The 17,472-nt window shown below is 36.2% G+C and overlaps 2 protein-coding genes across 5 annotated transcripts; both read left to right on the top strand.

The window, feature by feature from the left end:
- Positions 1-761: 761 nt before the first annotated feature.
- Positions 762-4,629, top strand: LOC105392323 (endoribonuclease CG2145). Its single transcript, XM_011563937.3, has 6 exons — positions 762-950; positions 1,874-2,723; positions 2,968-3,079; positions 3,265-3,349; positions 3,801-4,033; positions 4,137-4,629. The coding sequence occupies exons 1-6, from the start codon at positions 890-892 to the stop codon at positions 4,368-4,370; spliced, it is 1,575 nt and encodes a 524-aa protein (XP_011562239.3). The 5' UTR covers positions 762-889; the 3' UTR covers positions 4,371-4,629.
- Positions 4,630-6,669: 2,040 nt separating this feature from the next.
- On the top strand, positions 6,670-17,428 carry LOC105392311 (5'-nucleotidase domain-containing protein 3). 4 transcript variants are annotated; one of them, XM_048633143.1, is made up of 11 exons: positions 6,670-6,817; positions 7,011-7,214; positions 7,375-7,550; positions 7,803-8,030; positions 10,837-10,971; positions 11,608-11,765; positions 12,664-12,850; positions 13,319-13,353; positions 13,847-13,952; positions 14,929-15,080; positions 15,836-17,428. In XM_048633143.1, exons 2-11 carry the CDS (start codon positions 7,058-7,060, stop codon positions 16,059-16,061), a joined length of 1,560 nt encoding a protein of 519 aa, XP_048489100.1. In that variant the 5' UTR covers positions 6,670-6,817; positions 7,011-7,057; the 3' UTR covers positions 16,062-17,428. The 4 variants fall into 4 exon arrangements, with proteins under 4 accessions (XP_048489100.1, XP_048489101.1, XP_048489102.1 ...); XM_048633144.1 differs by having other exon boundaries at positions 6,770-7,214; positions 13,319-13,366; positions 13,860-13,952; XM_048633145.1 differs by having other exon boundaries at positions 6,772-7,214; positions 15,857-17,428.
- Positions 17,429-17,472: the final 44 nt, after the last annotated feature.

Below are 17,472 nucleotides of genomic sequence, written 5' to 3'. Positions count from 1 at the left end.
TATACGTGCTTGAAGTGAATATTGATCGCTTACAGCTCTCGGTAGAGAGAATTATGTTCCTTGGTTTACAGCGATGACTTGACAAGTCCCGTCAAGTATCTACTGGCGTGACCATACTTGACAAAAAAAATTATTGACGGCACTTGAACCACCTTGCGCTTGATGCGACTTGACAAGTTTTATTAATTTACGGCCATTTTATACCATTCCTTTGGGTACGCGAGACGATCAAGTCGACTTGGCAAATCTATGCGCTTGACGGTTTCACTTGACGGCACCTTTAAGTCACGTCAAGTCCCTCGTCAAGTCCCTCGTCAAGTGAAATCGTCTAGCACGTAGACTTGTCAAGTCGACTTTATCGTCTCGCGGACCCATAACACGAGTATTGACGAAAAAAAACTGTACCAATTCACTCTCACTATTTAAACAGTCAAAATTGAGCTTTTATATTAACTTTTATCATGCCCTATGCCTGTTGATAGGATAGGATATTTAAACACTATTTTTAAAATAAACTCGTATAAAAATACTTGAATATTTTTTTACTGACAATTATTAACAATGTTACACATAAACATAACGTCAATTTAACTACCTACCTACTTAATTCATTACGATTATTATTTAATAAAGAAATCAAAATATGAGAGGCACTACGTTACATACGCAATGGTATGTATGTGCCTACTTGTATGTATATTCACGTAAACATAAGAGTAGAGTAGGTCAAAGATTGGTAAAAAGTGCTAAGATTCATTCACTCAGTTTAGTTGTTGTTTCTTGTTCTCGACGTCTCACCACGACAAGATGACTTGTCTAGTCACAAATTATAACTAGGAAAATTGAAGTTTTTTATAGTGTTCATTTTGTTCTTTTCATTAATTTAAAAATGAAGAAAATAAACTTTTGTGTATTATTTAGTGTTTTGTTTATCATATATGTGAGTAAAGGTTAGTAGTTCGTGTGATAATAATCTACTCTTATGTTTATAAATGTCTGAAGTTAAAATATTCGCTGTGTCTTTAGATAACTACCTAGGTAGGTACCTAGATACTGCTAAAATAAAATTTGCGATAAATCGTTTAGTCACACTTTACCAACTAATATATTAGGTAAAGTTATAAATAAGTACTGATAAATAATATTAATAAAAAATTATAATAATTTAAATTACATATTGTATCTAATCTCCAATAATTTGGACATATGATAATTTGAAAATATGTGTTAAGGATATCCACATTATGGCATTTCATCCTGGGAATTCAAAGTAAAATAAAAAATCTGTTGTGTCTAGTTTACCAATGGGTTACGGGGACATAAATACAATACTTTTTATATCATAATATCATTCACACGTAATAGGTACGTAATGCATGTCCAATTTTAACTATTAGCCAGTTATAACAGGATGTTTTAAAAGTTATAAGTACATTAAGGAGATTCAAGGGATTATTCTAAGCAACTTTAATTCTTCAAATTTCTGTCCAATCTTTATTTGATGTAGGTACCTATACCTACTCAGGTATGCCCTCTTCAATATGAAACGCAATTCAAGTGTTTTACTATTACCTATACTTACATAGCTAACGGGTAGCTGACCCTGGCCCTGTGTAAATCAATTCAATTAGGTTAAATAAATTATCAAATCTACTTTCCGATAGATCAGGATACGAACCATAAATAAGATTTTTATGTTTCTAGTAAATTCATGATCTAGGGCCGATTAATTTTTAATTAGTTTAAGATTGAAATATGACAATAATTGGTACTATTATGTTAATATTACTGTTAGGGACAGGCATATCTATTAGTTTCCTTACGAAACTTGTAGATTATCGTCAAACTCACATATATTTTTTGACTTTTTCAGAAACTGAAGGGCGGCAAAAAAATGATTTTAATTCAGACTTTTTAGCTCATGAAGGTCTTGGAACTACAGCTGCTCCTAAAAGAAATTACGTTGCTTCGAATTTCCCTCCATTAATATCGCCAGTCGGGACAACATCGACAACTTCACCACAAAATTCAAATAATCCTCAAAAAAATACTCCCCAATCAGGTGGTAAACGAGATTACGTAGCTCCTACAAGACCAACAGTAAAACCATTGGTAGCTAGTACTAATAACCCGACTTGGACGACACTCAAGCCAACCACACCATCTGGGAAAAGAGATTATGTTAATCCATCATATAAAAATACGGCATCAACGCAAAAGACGGCAACTGTGAAAGACTTGGTGAACTTTTATGATAACAAAGATAAAACTCCGTCAAACCAACCTAGCTATAGTTCAATTTTGAGCGGAAACAAAGGTTCAAGTACAACAGGAACTAGTCACCTTGCTACAACACCATCCCAAAAGCCAAGCTCGCAAACGCCAAAACCTTTCAGTTATAGTTCAATAGTGGCTGGGACAACTAAAAAAGGCCCAGAAACTATTAACACAAATGGACATACAACTTTGAAACCAACGACTAAGTGGCCCCATAATAATAGTGGTTCTACAAATAAGAACAACCCACCAAACAGACCTCTACCAAGCTCTTTCGTAAATAACAAAAATGCTCAAGGTCAAGGAAACGTTGCCACAGACGCTGAAATTGAGATTCTTAGCGAAGAATTACTTAAGAAGGATACGAATAATGCTGCCAGGCTAATCACGATAAACTATCAAGAGAAAACTACTTCACAATCAAAAGATGACAGGGCACCGCTACCGTGAGATATCATTTGCTATTTAAATTATTTGCTTGCTTGTACTTTTCGAAAACCAGAAACGGCTAATAATATCCACTTTCACTTAGTAAAAACAACAAGATTTCCAGCCAGTATAAATGAAGAAGAAGTTATTCTCATTAAAATCTAATTTCAGTGAGTCTGGTGCAGATAGCTATAGTATAAAAGAAAAAAAACACATACCTATAAAGACTCACTAATGTAAAAGTTCATTGAATGATTTTAGGTTACTGGTGATACCAGAAAGTGTATGGAATTTACCAACAATACAAAAGTTTTTACCATTACTGGACAATTACGAACGAGATACATTAGTCAATGAGCACGTAACACCGCAGGTATTTTATTATGTTGACAATATTATAAAGTATTTGTGAGTAATTATACCTACTAAGTAATAATCATACATGTGAGTGTTTATTTTTTTAAAACACTATTCGGATGCGTTTTCATTATCACAATGACTTAAGTAATTATAATCCATCGTAATAGGTATAATAATATTATTCACTCTTATTTTCAGGAAAGAAACGAAGAAAACGCATTCATGGATGCGATCATGTCAACCACAGTTATTAGACACCTTATGTTATTCCTGAAAAATAAAGGTAAAATGGTAGTTGGTAGCTGTAATGGTGCAACTTACTTTGACAAATACGAGTAAATACATTCACGGGCAATGAAAAAGTTTCATTGAGAAAATCACCAAATTACTCCAAAACGAAAAAGCTAACTTAATGACACCTTTTGCAATATTTAATTACATTTAAGTCCGCGTCAGAATATTACCCCATTAAAGTATTTACTAAAAAAGTAAATAATTTATTCAAATTTCCTATTCAATATTTTAAAAAATTGAGGCCATTTGGAGTCTGCATTTTGAAAGTGGAACTGTTTCTTTGCTCGTCAGTGTACATTATATGAAAAACACAAGTAATATCTTTTTACGATTGTTTATCCGTAAAATATTACGTTACCTATACACTTTATAAATGTATCAATGTCTTTTCTTGTTAAAAATAAGCTTATAAATATGCAAATGGCCTAATTTTATTTCAGGTATTGTTTCACCCGATCCAAAACAACAACGTGACTTTTTGAAACAACTATGGTTCAATTTGTACTCTCGTGGCAAAGGAAAAATAAGCAGTTCTGGATTTGAGCATATATTTGTCTCAGAATTAAAGAATGGCGAAGTATCTGGATTACATAATTGGATCTATTTTGGCAAAGAAGAGGCCGTTAATAGAATTAACTATTTAGGCTACCTAAAATACTCACAACTGAATGATGTAAGTAGAATTTATTACAAATAATTAATTTATTACCTAAGTATATAAAAATAAGAGCATTTATTAATATTTTAAGTAACTCTATTTTTTTGTTTATTTTCAGAAAGGCGTTGTTATGAAACTGCATTTCAACCAGCAAGGTGTTGACAAGCCAGTAGATACAATGTTTGTGGGAACATCACCTGAATTGGAAATTGCACTTTACACTCTTTGCTTTGTAACTCGTGCTGATAATGATTGCAGACTGAAACTTGGGGGAAAGGATGTTAATATAGTTTCTCACACATTCCGCTATCGAAGCAAAAATCTCATAGGAAGTGCTTATCCTCAGATTTAAATACCGCAATAAAGTAGACTTTTGATTGATTATTAAAATTTTAATGAAATATTTACATAATTTATTTATAGCAATATTTTCTTAACACATTATAAAGTATGTACATATATCTGTATAACTATTTGTGATTTTACTACTAATAGCTAGCCATATATGCACGAACATGCCCGATAGATCTGATTTACCTGATCGATGCGTATATGGCTAGCTAATAGTTTATCTTTATGTCAATAAACGGTACCACTTGGCTAAATATTAATTTTCTTTGTTATTTACCTAATGGATGCAAAAAATAATTTTATAAGAGACGATACAGGCTTAGCTAAAACACCACCAATTGATAATTACCAAATGCTGCAATTTATAATCTTTCTTAATAGGTATTTATTAGTGATGTAACGAATGTGTGTTTTTGGACATTCGCGAATGCGAATGCGAATATCTGAAATTGACATTCGCGAATGCGAATGCGAATATTCAGTTTGTGTTCAAATTTGGCATTATTTGGTGGCAGTCTCGTACTGAACGAGGTACGTTCCGGTCTAGGCGCATTCCGAATCAGACTAAAAAATACTAGACACATTTAAAAAAAAAACTTTATTTATTCTCGTAACAGTTACGACACATTGTGACTGTGTGCAGTTTCAGAGGACGATTTACACGAAACATTTAAATGTATGGCTGTCTTGCTCTGACACTATACTGTCAAAATATGACGCTTTTTGTTTGTTTATTTACACTCACGGGCAAAAAAAAGATCCATTAAAAAAACACCAAATTACTCCTAAACGCAAAAAAATACTTATTGGCGACTTCTGCAATTTTTAAGTTCATTTAACGACGAATCAGAATATTACCAACTAAAAACGTTAATACTTTATTAAAATTTTCTATTAAATGTTTAAAAAAATAGGGGCTATTTGGTGTCTGTATTTTTTAAGTGGAACTATTTCTTTGCACATGAGTGTATGTTTAGGTCTTATGAAACTACAAGGTGGACCAATAAAAGTCATCCGATGTTGTTTGGCTCTCATTTTTTTTTATGAAAAATTTGTATTCTGTTTTTTGATTATGTTTATTTCAACCTTTACAATTTTATTGGTGGTAACGTCTAGAAGATGATATCGGCAAAATGGGCGCCGTCACAATTGATTGCCATACGGGCTCCTTGTATGGCATTTCTCATCACTCCAGCGAGAACTTCGGGCGAGAGATTCTCGCACTCGTCTTTTAACGGCTTCCAGAGACACGGGCTTATTCACATAAACACGGGTCTTCAAAAAAAGCCTCAAAAACCGTCTCAAACGGGCGATTTTGAAAAACTAACGCGATTTAACAAAATTTTAAAACAAAAAAAGGCGTTCCTAAAACTGAATAAGTATACACAATTATTCCGCGATCTTGGGGAGTGAGGAATGAGTATATCACACCATGTCTTCTGAATTTGTATTCTGCATTTGTCTAGTCCACCAATATCAAAACAAATTTGAAATTGGCGGCCATTTGTACAAATGAGAGAAACTTCCAATAGGGTGATTACTTTTGGCCCACCTTGTATTAACTATTTCTAAAGTTTTATTGTCCAAAAAAATAAAAAAATAAATACCAAATGATAAAGTAAGACTGGTAATGAGATTAAGAGGGTAACTTGTAACAAAAGGTTATAGACGAATGCATTTTGATTTGGTTAACCTACCATTATTTTAAAATATTTTTTTAAATAAGTACTCGCAAGATATTCGCACAAAATTTTGCGAATGCGAATGCGAATATCCAAAAATGTGCGAATATTCGTGAATGCGAATGCGAATATTCGTTACATCAATAGTATTTATATTAAACAAGCTGTTCCCGCGAGCTTCGCTTCGCCTTAAAAACTCACTCACTTCCATCCAAAGGTTGTCTGGTAGAGATTGCTATAAGCAATAAGGCCGCCTCTTTGTACTGTTTTTTTTTTGTATTTTTTGTTCTTGGTGCAAATAAAGTGTATTGTATTGTAAAAAGTTTTCCCGTGGGAATTCCGGGATAAAAAGTGGCCTTTGTTCTTTCTTAGGGTCTAATCTAAACCATATGTGTACCAAATTTCATTCAAATCCGTTCAGTAGTTTTAGCTTGAAAGAGTAAAAGGCAGACACAGTTACTTTCGCATTTATAATATTAGTTAGGATTTAATTTAATAAATAGGTACTTACCTATTTTTTTATTTTCATTTTTAAGGTCATTCGTTACATGACGGGGGCAAATAACTAAATCATATAGATGGCGCTAGTAATGACCACGGCATTTTTTTTATCCGATACGTTCTGTCCCTATATTTTAAAAGTTTCGTTCATTCTAGATAGTCTATGAAACATCAGCTGTTCTTCATGTCATTCATTCAATAAAGTGTCAAGTTTATTTGAATGTGTGCACAATGTGTGTGTCAGTGACGGTGACTGTGTTATGGTGTGAGTTGTTAAAAATTGATTATAATTTGTTAAAAATTATGCAACGACTCTCAATTGTCTTTTTATAGAATTCATTTTAAAAATAATTGTTTTCCCCTAAATCGTTATTACGACTTTCAAACCTTTCCCTAGTGGATTCCAATTGTCAGTGTTTATTGTTTTGTTTCTGTTAAACTGAGTATTGATTTTATAGGTTAACTGCGTCCGTATTTATGCTGGTTACAATAATTAATAAATAAAATGAGTGTGTGTAAGCTAGTAGTGGGAATTAATAAAATAAGCTGTATAAGCTTAACAAATGGAAATGCTAAGAAGATTGGAGTTTCCCTCTTCAGGGCATTTTCTTCCCGTGATTTGTTGAAAGAAGCTTACTGCAGGACGAAATTAAAATGTCGTTGTAAGTATTTATCGCACTTTTATGTTATTATAATCAATAAAAAATCCTTATCAAGTCTAAAGGGGATGGGATTGGACTGAAGTCATTTATTCTGTATTCACAAATGTTACAAAAACTTTTTGTAGTTCTAGATTTATACATAAGTATATTTTTCTTCCAGCAAAAAAACTACCTCAAGACGTGAACCCCACAGGGGTGTTTGCCTGCAACGAGCTGGACCTCTCGGAAGTGAATGTTTATGGGTTTGACTACGACTACACTCTGGCCCACTACAAGCCCTCTCTGGAACACCTCCTCTATAATCTTGGAAGAGAGATTCTTCTGGAGAAATATAATGTAAGAGAAATTGATCCAAACACCCTTTAGTGTTACTTACCCACTCACACTCACTAGAAAAAGTGCCCATCACCAATAGTGTTCTTTCTATTTAAACATCTTTACTTACATCAGAGTAAAACTGCAAAGACTGAATTAAAGCCTTCTGCTTAAATGTGTAGATACTTCATAGTTTTTTTTCCATTGTCTATGTATTTAACTGGTCTAATATACATACATATAAATAAACCTGTGTTATATTTGTATTTACAGTATCCTCCAGAAATCCTCAAGTTGGAGTACAAGCCGAACTTTGCAGTCCGCGGTCTTCACTATGACATAGAGAAAGGGTTACTTCTGAAACTAGACTCATTCTTACAAATACAGTTTGGGGCGGTGTACCGAGGCCTCACGCAGGTGCCCAGTGATGAAGTGCTTAAGCTGTATAAGAATAGGATAATACCCATTGCTTACGTTGAGGGGGATAACAGAGCACATAAGGTATGTAAAGTAAGAGAGTAAGGTGTTTAAAATTATTCCAATAAAGGCTGATCTTTCAGTAGTCACATAAAAGTTATTGGTAAATAATTTTGGTGCTGGTATGTGTTAGATTTTTTTTTTTCGTTTTATAATATTTATATGGATGAAAGAACAATCCGTCCTAACTAAAGTTACTAACTAATAAAACTATCAGTATTGATATGTTCAGGATTTTTGTGAGACTTAAATATACTTAATTTTAATGTACATAATTATTGTTGTTAAGCAATATCAGTCAGTAAGATATTATCTTCATACATTTAGAATTACTGTTTGCTATCTAGAATTTATGATAGTGAATGTTTGTTTACTTCAACACTATATTCATTCAACATGTGGCATGACATGCGTTTACATCCCCAGTCTATTAATGATAATGTACTCATTAAACATGTTCAGTAAACAAAATATCATGTGGCTGGCTATCAAATAAAGCTTGATGAGATCTTGAACTCCTATAACAAAAACGTATGTCTTGCTAAACGACTATGTGCACCCATGAGTGTTAGTGTTTGTAGGTAAAACATTATCATTGCTCATCTTATAACTCGTAAACTCTTACATCTGTGTAAATAATGGTTACCTATGCTTGTTGTCGTAGCTTTGTTTAGCAAACTTTATGCAATCGTTTATCAGGATTATCAGTGGGCACAGTACGCAAAAACCTGTATTATTTGATTCCTAAATAATCTAAGTAATCGGCCAGCATTTGTTTAGATCTTCCTTAGTAGGAAATCTAATTTAATTTAAAAAAATAATAATGTTGACAGTAGAAAACCGGTTAGCACGACCGCAAGATTTTAGTATAATTATATCTACATTAGTCTACCTAAACTCTAGACTAGACCACAACTCAAGGTATATTAAACTCATCGCTCTAACATAACATAGTAAATAGTAACATAATATAGTAAATATAATATACGAGCTTGACTAATTAAAGTAACCTTTTGTATGGAATACCTACGTACGTGTAGATTAAGAATTCTTGGCATTCATTTCATTTATTGCTACAAGACAACATGGCCTGAATTGTATAATTTAGACATCGACCAAAAATAAAACCTGTCTACATTTAAACACTTCTCACGTTCGTCCTAAAAAAAACAATGGTACCTACTTATTTCGATTTTGTTATTCTTTGAAGAACGTCAATCCGCGACATTTCTAATGTTGCAATAGTTTGCACCATTGAACCTGTCTGCAGGTTGCAGGTATGCAGTTGTACCTATGTGACTTAATAATCCTATAATTACATAGTTAGGTATAATATAAGGCAATAGGAGGCTGACCATCTCGCAAAAAGAGCTTTAGTTGAAGGTTTTCCATTGAATGTTCAGCCCAATTACTCAGAAGTCTTGGGTAAATACAAGTTAAAAAATTTCATTAAATGGCGCGAATACTTTGATGAAAGATCTACAACGAAAGGCATTTGGTATAAAAGCATTCAGAGCGAGCCTCCTCGTATCCCATGGTTCTTGTGTGCTAGATTGGGTAGAAAACAAATAATTGTAGCTCATAGGATGCGTTCTGGCCATATACCATCTAACAAATTTGCCTTTTTAATGAGAAAGGTTAACTCTCCCAATTGTGAGGTATGTGGCAAAGAAGATTTATACCACTTACTACTGGAATGTGTCCGTTACGCACCCAAAAGAAATATGATTATTCAAACTTTGCAGCTGAACGTTACTGATGTTGGTGTGTTTCATAATATTCTGGCTGAACCCACTTCGGGAGCAGCTAGAATGTTATATTCTTTATTAATGTAAATTGAATTATTAATTATTTGTAAATGTTAGTATAATAGTCACGATGGGACTGTCATCGTCACTACATAGTGTACAAAAGTCCCTATAAATAATAAAGATTATAAAAAAAAAAAAAAAAAATATAAGGCAATACTCGTGAACAAGTATAAAATAGGAACCTCAGATTTCATCTTAGGCCACTGAAACTTCCGGTATACTCTAGTTACTAACTGTGTACCGACCTAGTCCTTACATTAAACCAGTTTGTATAAGTAATGATTGGCACTTGTTGCAATCATTCAGTTTATCGTGAGCACTGCGTCGCTCTTTTGCGTCGTACTACTGGCCATCTACTGGCAGATGGTAATACGGATACAAACAAATGCTGCTCCTAGTTTTGTCACAGTCAAACCATAAACACTTCCCTACCGCGGTTATTTCAAACAGTAAGAATTGTTTTATCGGCAGATATATTTTTTAGTTAGTCTTTTTAAATATGTTCTAGTACTACTTACTTTTTAGTAGGTGTAAGTTGTGGTATAAGAATTAACGGTCAAAAGCAAAGTATTGTTTTAAACCTTATACCGCATACATTGTAGCGATATCGTTAAGTTATTAGTTTTATCAACCACGAACGTGCTTATAAGTTATCGGTACAATTTAGCGCTCTCGTTATTTCACCGTATGCACTAGGTATTATTTTGTGGAGATATTTTACAAAGACGACCTCATAGTCTTTTATAATTTATCCCATTGGAACACTAGACAGAATACGTTAAAAATGTCCAGAAATATTTTAGGAAGCAAGCTACTATCTATACATCTATTGTGTGAACCAAAAAGTTGTTTTGGGCATCAAAGTTATGATTATCAGCCTATGATAATCCTACAGAAGTATACTCACCACACCTGTTTTCAAGTGGACTTCTGCAATGGTTATTCTGACCTCAATACTCAATCTTTTATTACATCCATAAGTAAGTGTTACAGGTGACCTCTTTTCTCGTTGTTTCCAGTCAAGTCGCGCGAAGATGGTACACCTGGCGGACCTGTTCTCTGTGCCGGAGATGGGCCTGCTGTGCAACGTGGCCGAGTACTTCATCCGGAACCATATCGACTACCACCCGGAGATACTGTTCCTCGATGTCAAGGTAATAATAGGCCATCCGTAGTGGAAGTAACGAAGATTTGTGACAGTATAGGCAAAGCTGAAGACAAAGAGTATTAGTTAGGGCATAATTTTTTAGATGATTTTGTCCTTCAAGTGGAAGACTGATGCTAAAGTGTTGTAAAAACACCTAGTTGTTAGTCGGTAACTACTTACTACTACTACTTAATATGTGATTACCTATGTGAAATGGAGTACCTTTCACACCTAGTTTTGTTGGACCATTTATAAGTCTATCTATTAATCACCACTTTATCATTCGATCAATCTTGCCTCATATAAAGAGGGTCCCTTAATTTGTCTGCCGAACGACTGTATTATGCATATATCAGATAGTGATAACAGCTAGTCAAAACAAAGCTATCTTATCTACCTAATATTATACAGGAGAAATATTTTGAGTGTAGTCATACACATGTTTGTAATAAAATCGTCTCGACCAATTTTGATATAATTTATGGCGGTCGCTATATCTAACTATAGTGATTGGAAAATCTCCCATAAGATGAAAGCAAGCCTTATCTACCTCAAAACATACGAGTATGTACATATGTATTTAAAATTTCCCAATACGCAAAAGCCGCAAAACTTCACTTAACACTCAACAACTAATTTCCAGAACTCAGTGCAATCCAGTCACCCGATAATGCACAAAGTAGTGGCTCAAAACGTGCAGGAGTACATCCGGCCCAACCCCGAGCTCAGGAACTATTTCCAGATGCTGCAGGACAACCAGAAGAAACTGTTCCTCGTCACCAACAGCCCCTTCCATTTCGTGTAAGTGTGCCAGTTGAAGCTTACTGTAGTAGTGACCTTAGTCAGAAGCAGTCAAAGTCTGCCCAAATAGTAATATTTTTATTTCGTATGGAAGAAAGAGGAGAGGGAAGTAAGGAAGAATAAAGTGGAGGCACCTAAAGCGGTTTACACTGTAAGAGTACATTCGGCCCTAGCCCTCTCATATGAAAATTGAGAAGAGAAAATGATCCTATTCCGCTGATTGTCAGCTGTTTTCGGAGAGTGCTGGGATCATTTGTACATACGGTCACTCCATCTGTGTGTAGGTACCTACTCATGAAGGTATGTAGGTACGATTAAATGCTGTAACTCTGTAGTCGTTCGATGCTAATCATTGCTCAGCCGTCGCGTCGTCGCTGTTATGATAAACAAAATGCTTGTATGCATACGACAATATCTCGAATGGGTAGATAATAGAGTTGGAAGCGAGCCACACGTTTTGCACGATATACATTTTAAACTCACGTGAGTGGTCGCAGCGCAGTTGTTTTAAAATTAGTGTAATGCACTTGGCGCCAAGTTGATAAAAATAAACATGGCTGGCAATTTTGTGCCGTTGGCGAGTAGGTATATTTTGCGTATTTTATGGAAAAATACATAGTCCCGTAAATCCCGTGCAGATCAAGCAAATATGCTCCATGGCAGTCCCTCAATATATGACAATAGGTAGGACTACATAAAACTATCTGATGAGTAACACTATTTGAAACTCAAGAACGGCTGAACCGATTTGGCCGAAAATTTACCTAGAGAGAGGTAGCTAAAAACCAGCAGGACAAAAACATAAGATAATTTTTATTCACGAATTCCCAAGTGCACATTTTGAGGCGAAGCAGAGCCGCGTCACCAGTCTATAAACTTTCCTATAATTTGTTCGCAGTAACGCAGGCATGGACATGCTGGTGGGCCACGACTGGCGCGACTTCTTCGACGTGGTCATAGTCAACGCCAACAAGCCCAAGTTCTTCACGGAGGTGTCCCGCCCCATACGGGTGTTTGATAAAAACGCCAACACGCACATCTGGGAGAAGGTTACGTCGCTGGAGAAAGGGATTATTTATTATGAGGTAAGAAATACGAAAATATACTTACTGTATACTACAGTTCACGAAAGATGGGGAAACGGCGGCACTATAATATTTTCAATACTAGCTTCGCCGATGCTTCTGCTGTTGGCTAAAAGAAATAAACCAAGTATAGCTTAGTAAATAGACAAATAACTATACATTTGACAAGCTACGTGAAACATACTTATGAAAAAAACTCGAATAATTAGGGCTATAATGATGCAATGTGTAGGAATGTATAGTTGTATGTATTTATGTTGTAGTTCTAAGGCACCCCAGAGGTGCAGAGAGTCTCTACTAACGTCCGCCACTTTCGCCTATCTTCGGCTGTATTTTTGGCCTCTCTCCAGCTAAGTCAAGCGGCTAGCTACGCTAGTAGGAATATAGACCCTTAATCCGTTTACATCCAGTCCTGCACCAGATTTTGAATCTCTCACCCTAACCACTCACCCTGTATCCCTTCCCCAGGGCACAGTGAAGCAACTGCAAGACCTGACGGGCTGGTCTGGGCACCAGGTGCTGTACTTCGGCGACCACCCCTACAGCGACCTCGCCGACGTCACACTCGAGCACGGCTGGCGGACCGGCGCCATCATCAACGAACTTACAGTATGTGTTTATTGTGCTCTGTATAGAATGGGGAAGAAAACCAAGCGAAACTTTGGCAGCACTATCGAGTAGGCCTTTCAGGTTCTAACCAATTACATTGTTGGGGACAAAAACTGGTGACAGAACTGGGGATTCGGGCCTACTCGACAGTGGCGACATCTGGAATTAGCTTTGTGTTTTCCTCTCCATTAAAGCAGATGCTTCTTATTAGAGTGTCGGTGAACAACACTAGAAGAACACTAGACGTGGAGATTAGGATTTGTTACCACGGTGAAAGGATTGGCCAGTCAGCTAAGCGTCTGTCGCTGACTGCCTAGAGTGTGCCGGGCGTATGTAAGGAACAGGTGATGCGTCACTCGAGGAGGCTCCTGTCTCCCTGACGGGCTGGTCGGGGCAGCAGGTGCTGTACTTCGGCGACCACCCCTACAGCGACCTCGCCGACGTCACACTCGAGCACGGCTGGCGGACCGGCGCCATCATCAACGAACTCACGGTATGTGTTCTAGAAACACCGTTTAATATTCAAGCATACGTCTTGTTGTTAAGCACAGTGATAAATACTAGAGCTATAAACCATCGAAGTAGAAAAAAAAGGCGGAAGGAATCTCGCTAACTAAAAAAAGAGGAACAACAATGGCCGCGACATGAGAATGTGTGGGTGCGTAGGTGCGACGTGATTGGCGCGCGGCGGCGGGCTGACTTACTTTGAGTGTGAATGTGTGTGTCGGGGTCATCGTAACCATGAAATCGACTTACTTAGGGTGCTTCAGTTTTTAGTTAGCGAGCTTCCTTCCGCCTTTTTTTCTACTTCGATGCTATAGACTCGGGTTTGTCACCGTGGTGAAAGAATTGGCGAATCAGATAAGGGTCTGTATAGCTGACTACGCAGTGTGCGCTGCGCCGGCCGTATGTAAGGAACAGGTGATGCGTCACTCGAGGAGGCTCCTGTAGTAGCTCTCTCCCTGACGGGCTGGTCGGGGCACCAGGTGCTGTACTTCGGCGACCCCCTACAGCGACCTCGCCGACGTCACACTCGAGCACGGCTTTCGGACCGGCGCCATCATCAACGAACTTACGGTATGTGTACCTAAATGTGTGGCATGGTGCTCTGTAGAATACACGCAATGACTATGTCGATCTCCACTATGGAGAGGTTCGATTGCTATCGGTCCCTAGGGCCTTAGCTGTATCGCAGAGCTGTTATGTTATCTATTGTTTTCGCATATCGTATGTCTACTCCGCGCGGCCTAGCAAACGGTTCTGCGACTGGAGACCGCTTCGGATGTCAGCTCAACGCAGCAAATAATTTTAAGGAGCGCCCAACAGTGGGTTGGAACTACGTATCCACGTGACGCTTACCAGTGCTTGGTCTCCAAGAAGAAAACGTTTACCCAAGTGATTCTTATATTAATTCAACCCCTTCAAAACTATTTTATTTACCTGAATATTAATTATCACTTATTTCACAGCACGAGATCAATACACTCAACATGCATTCGTTCAAAGAGAATGCCAACTGGCTGCAGATGTTGACGCAGCTGATCGAGGACCACCAGGACTACAAGCGGCCCGAGGAGCTGGAGGTGCTCGCGCAGTGGATGGCCGAGAGGGACTACTTGAGGTAAGGAGGGACTAGTTGAGGTAAGGGGTAAGTTGGGGCTAGTTGATGTGAGGGGCTAACCAGGGACTAGTTTATGTATTGAGTTTAAAGAGAGGCTTGTAAGAGTTTTTTGACTGGTTGAGAAAAGCGGTAAGTAAGAGGGACTTGTTGAGGTGAGAGGATGTAGTAGGAGAGACTACTCAGACTGCTACTTGAGTTAAGGAGATAAGGACGGACTAGTTGAGGTAGGGTGTATATGGAGGGACTACTTGAGGTAAATATATTATAATATGGGAAGGATGAGTTTAAGAAGGGGTTCATTGACGTAAGGGAAATTATGAGGGACTACTTGAGTCAAGGGAGTTTTAGAAGGGTCTATGCACCTTGAATGCATGCATTCCTAATCCAATGATTGCAATCATTGTCAAAAATGTTTGTGTGATAAGGTTCATACCTTGGTTGTAAATGGTCGAAGGTTCATACCTACAAAAGCTGCTGTCGCAAATTTCCAAAGCGAATGATGTAAATATCTCTGGGTATGGCTCGTAACTTTATTACGTTTGGTTTTCTTTGCAACTTTGCATGAATATTCGAGCTTTCATATATCCTGTATTGCATGTAGGTATAAGAATTTCTACTAAGGAACAGCAGGCAGCGGCAACGAAGAAAGCAGAGTTATCTTTTCTGTACCTCCACCTGCAGCAATTATATTCTTTAAGCTTGTAAATACTGCATACTAACCCTGTAAATACATTGTTTCATGCGAACATTTGTAGGAGTTGTTGTGATGGTTCCAGGAACGAAATCAAGGCGGTGTTCAACCCTCAGTTCGGTAGTGTGTTCCGAACGTACCACAACCCCACCTACTTCTCGCGGCGACTGTTCCGGTTCGCTGATATCTACACCTCGAATATAAAACATCTGCTCAGATACTCCACCACACATACCTTCTACCCACGACGAGGTGTCATGCCTCACGAGTACGGATCCTACTTCGTATAGTATAACGTTATGTTTAGATTCTAAGCTAAGTTATTGACATTTATGTACATAATGTTGCTAGCATTTTTTCCTCCCCAATCGTAATTTGTAAGATCATGTAAAATACACAGTATTTTTTGTGTAAAAATATTGCTCGTAAGATGTTCTATGTGTCAAAGACAAAGGTTTGTTAAAGTATAGAAAAAATATTAGGCTGATACTAATTTTGGTTACTCGAACGGTTTCTAGTCAGCAGTATTTAGGTTGAATGTTCATTGTTACTAACTCCATTATATTGAATTAAATTATTATATTCTTTTTATATATTGTACTTATAAGTACATTTATTTCGAAGAAGTTTTATGTTATTAAAATGATTTTAAGTAACATATCTTGTAAGTCAATTTTAGTTACTGTAAGAGACAGTAAATTTTACTATACCTACTAAACAAACATTTTTAAATAATTTACTGGCAGATAAATTGAAATTTTATATAATTATATTTAGTACATGCGTGTTCATAAAATCATTATAGGTCTTTTATTTACGAAATAACGAGTCATGTGCGTAAATATATTACACTATTTCTGTGTAACGTATTTGTAAGAACACTCAGTCTATTAATACCGTCAATGGATATTATAATCTTGCCATTTAATTAATTAATGGAGATTATGTTTCGTGATTAGTTAATAAAGAGTATTCCATTATCTATAATAGGTGCAAAGTGTTCAACGTAAATTAATGTTTTTGACATAAAAATGTAAACCATGTTTAACGGTGGTTTATCACGCTATTTGCCACATCTCAACTTCTATTAAACTAGATACGGGATAAACAGATGTTTAGCTAAACTATTTTGTGGTTGTACAACAGGTGTATATTTCAAAAACTGTTGTGAAAATACCTAGGTACTCGTAGAACATAAAAAATGCTATCAATTGGAAAAATCTTGAGCTAGCCCAGCTTGAATTATGTCTTTTGGAAAAAGAACTTTGTAAATGTAGCTATACTTAAATGAAATTTGTTATATCCAATTATTTAATCGCACATGTAAGTTAGTGCTGCTACGAGTATTATGATATGAAGAACAGAATTTTTTGAATCTCAATACTATCTAATTGTATGCACATAAGGTTCTTTTTCGTTGTCCCATAGTTATCATTATTAAAGTTACGGTTATCGTATTGATAACCTCTTATTGTGCCATCGGATCGACAATAAATCATAAACATTAAATCAAGAATTAAGGTACACTTAACTAAGTATCTAGTTATATACTTGTGTATTAATTATTAGGTGCCGTTTGTTACCAGGGAATATTGCAAAATCGTTATTTTTTGTTAATTTTATTGTCAGTTTTGTTATAATAAATTTTACTAGAAATGATCTTTTTTGTTTTCTTTTGACCTTATTCGGAAAACATTACCT

The sequence above is a fragment of the Plutella xylostella genome, chromosome 5 (assembly GCF_932276165.1).
Source record: "Plutella xylostella chromosome 5, ilPluXylo3.1, whole genome shotgun sequence".
In the NCBI taxonomy this organism is placed as follows: Eukaryota; Metazoa; Arthropoda; class Insecta; order Lepidoptera; family Plutellidae; genus Plutella; species Plutella xylostella.
Note: the sequence above shows the minus strand (reverse complement) of the source record. Positions and strands in the feature narration are given on the sequence as shown.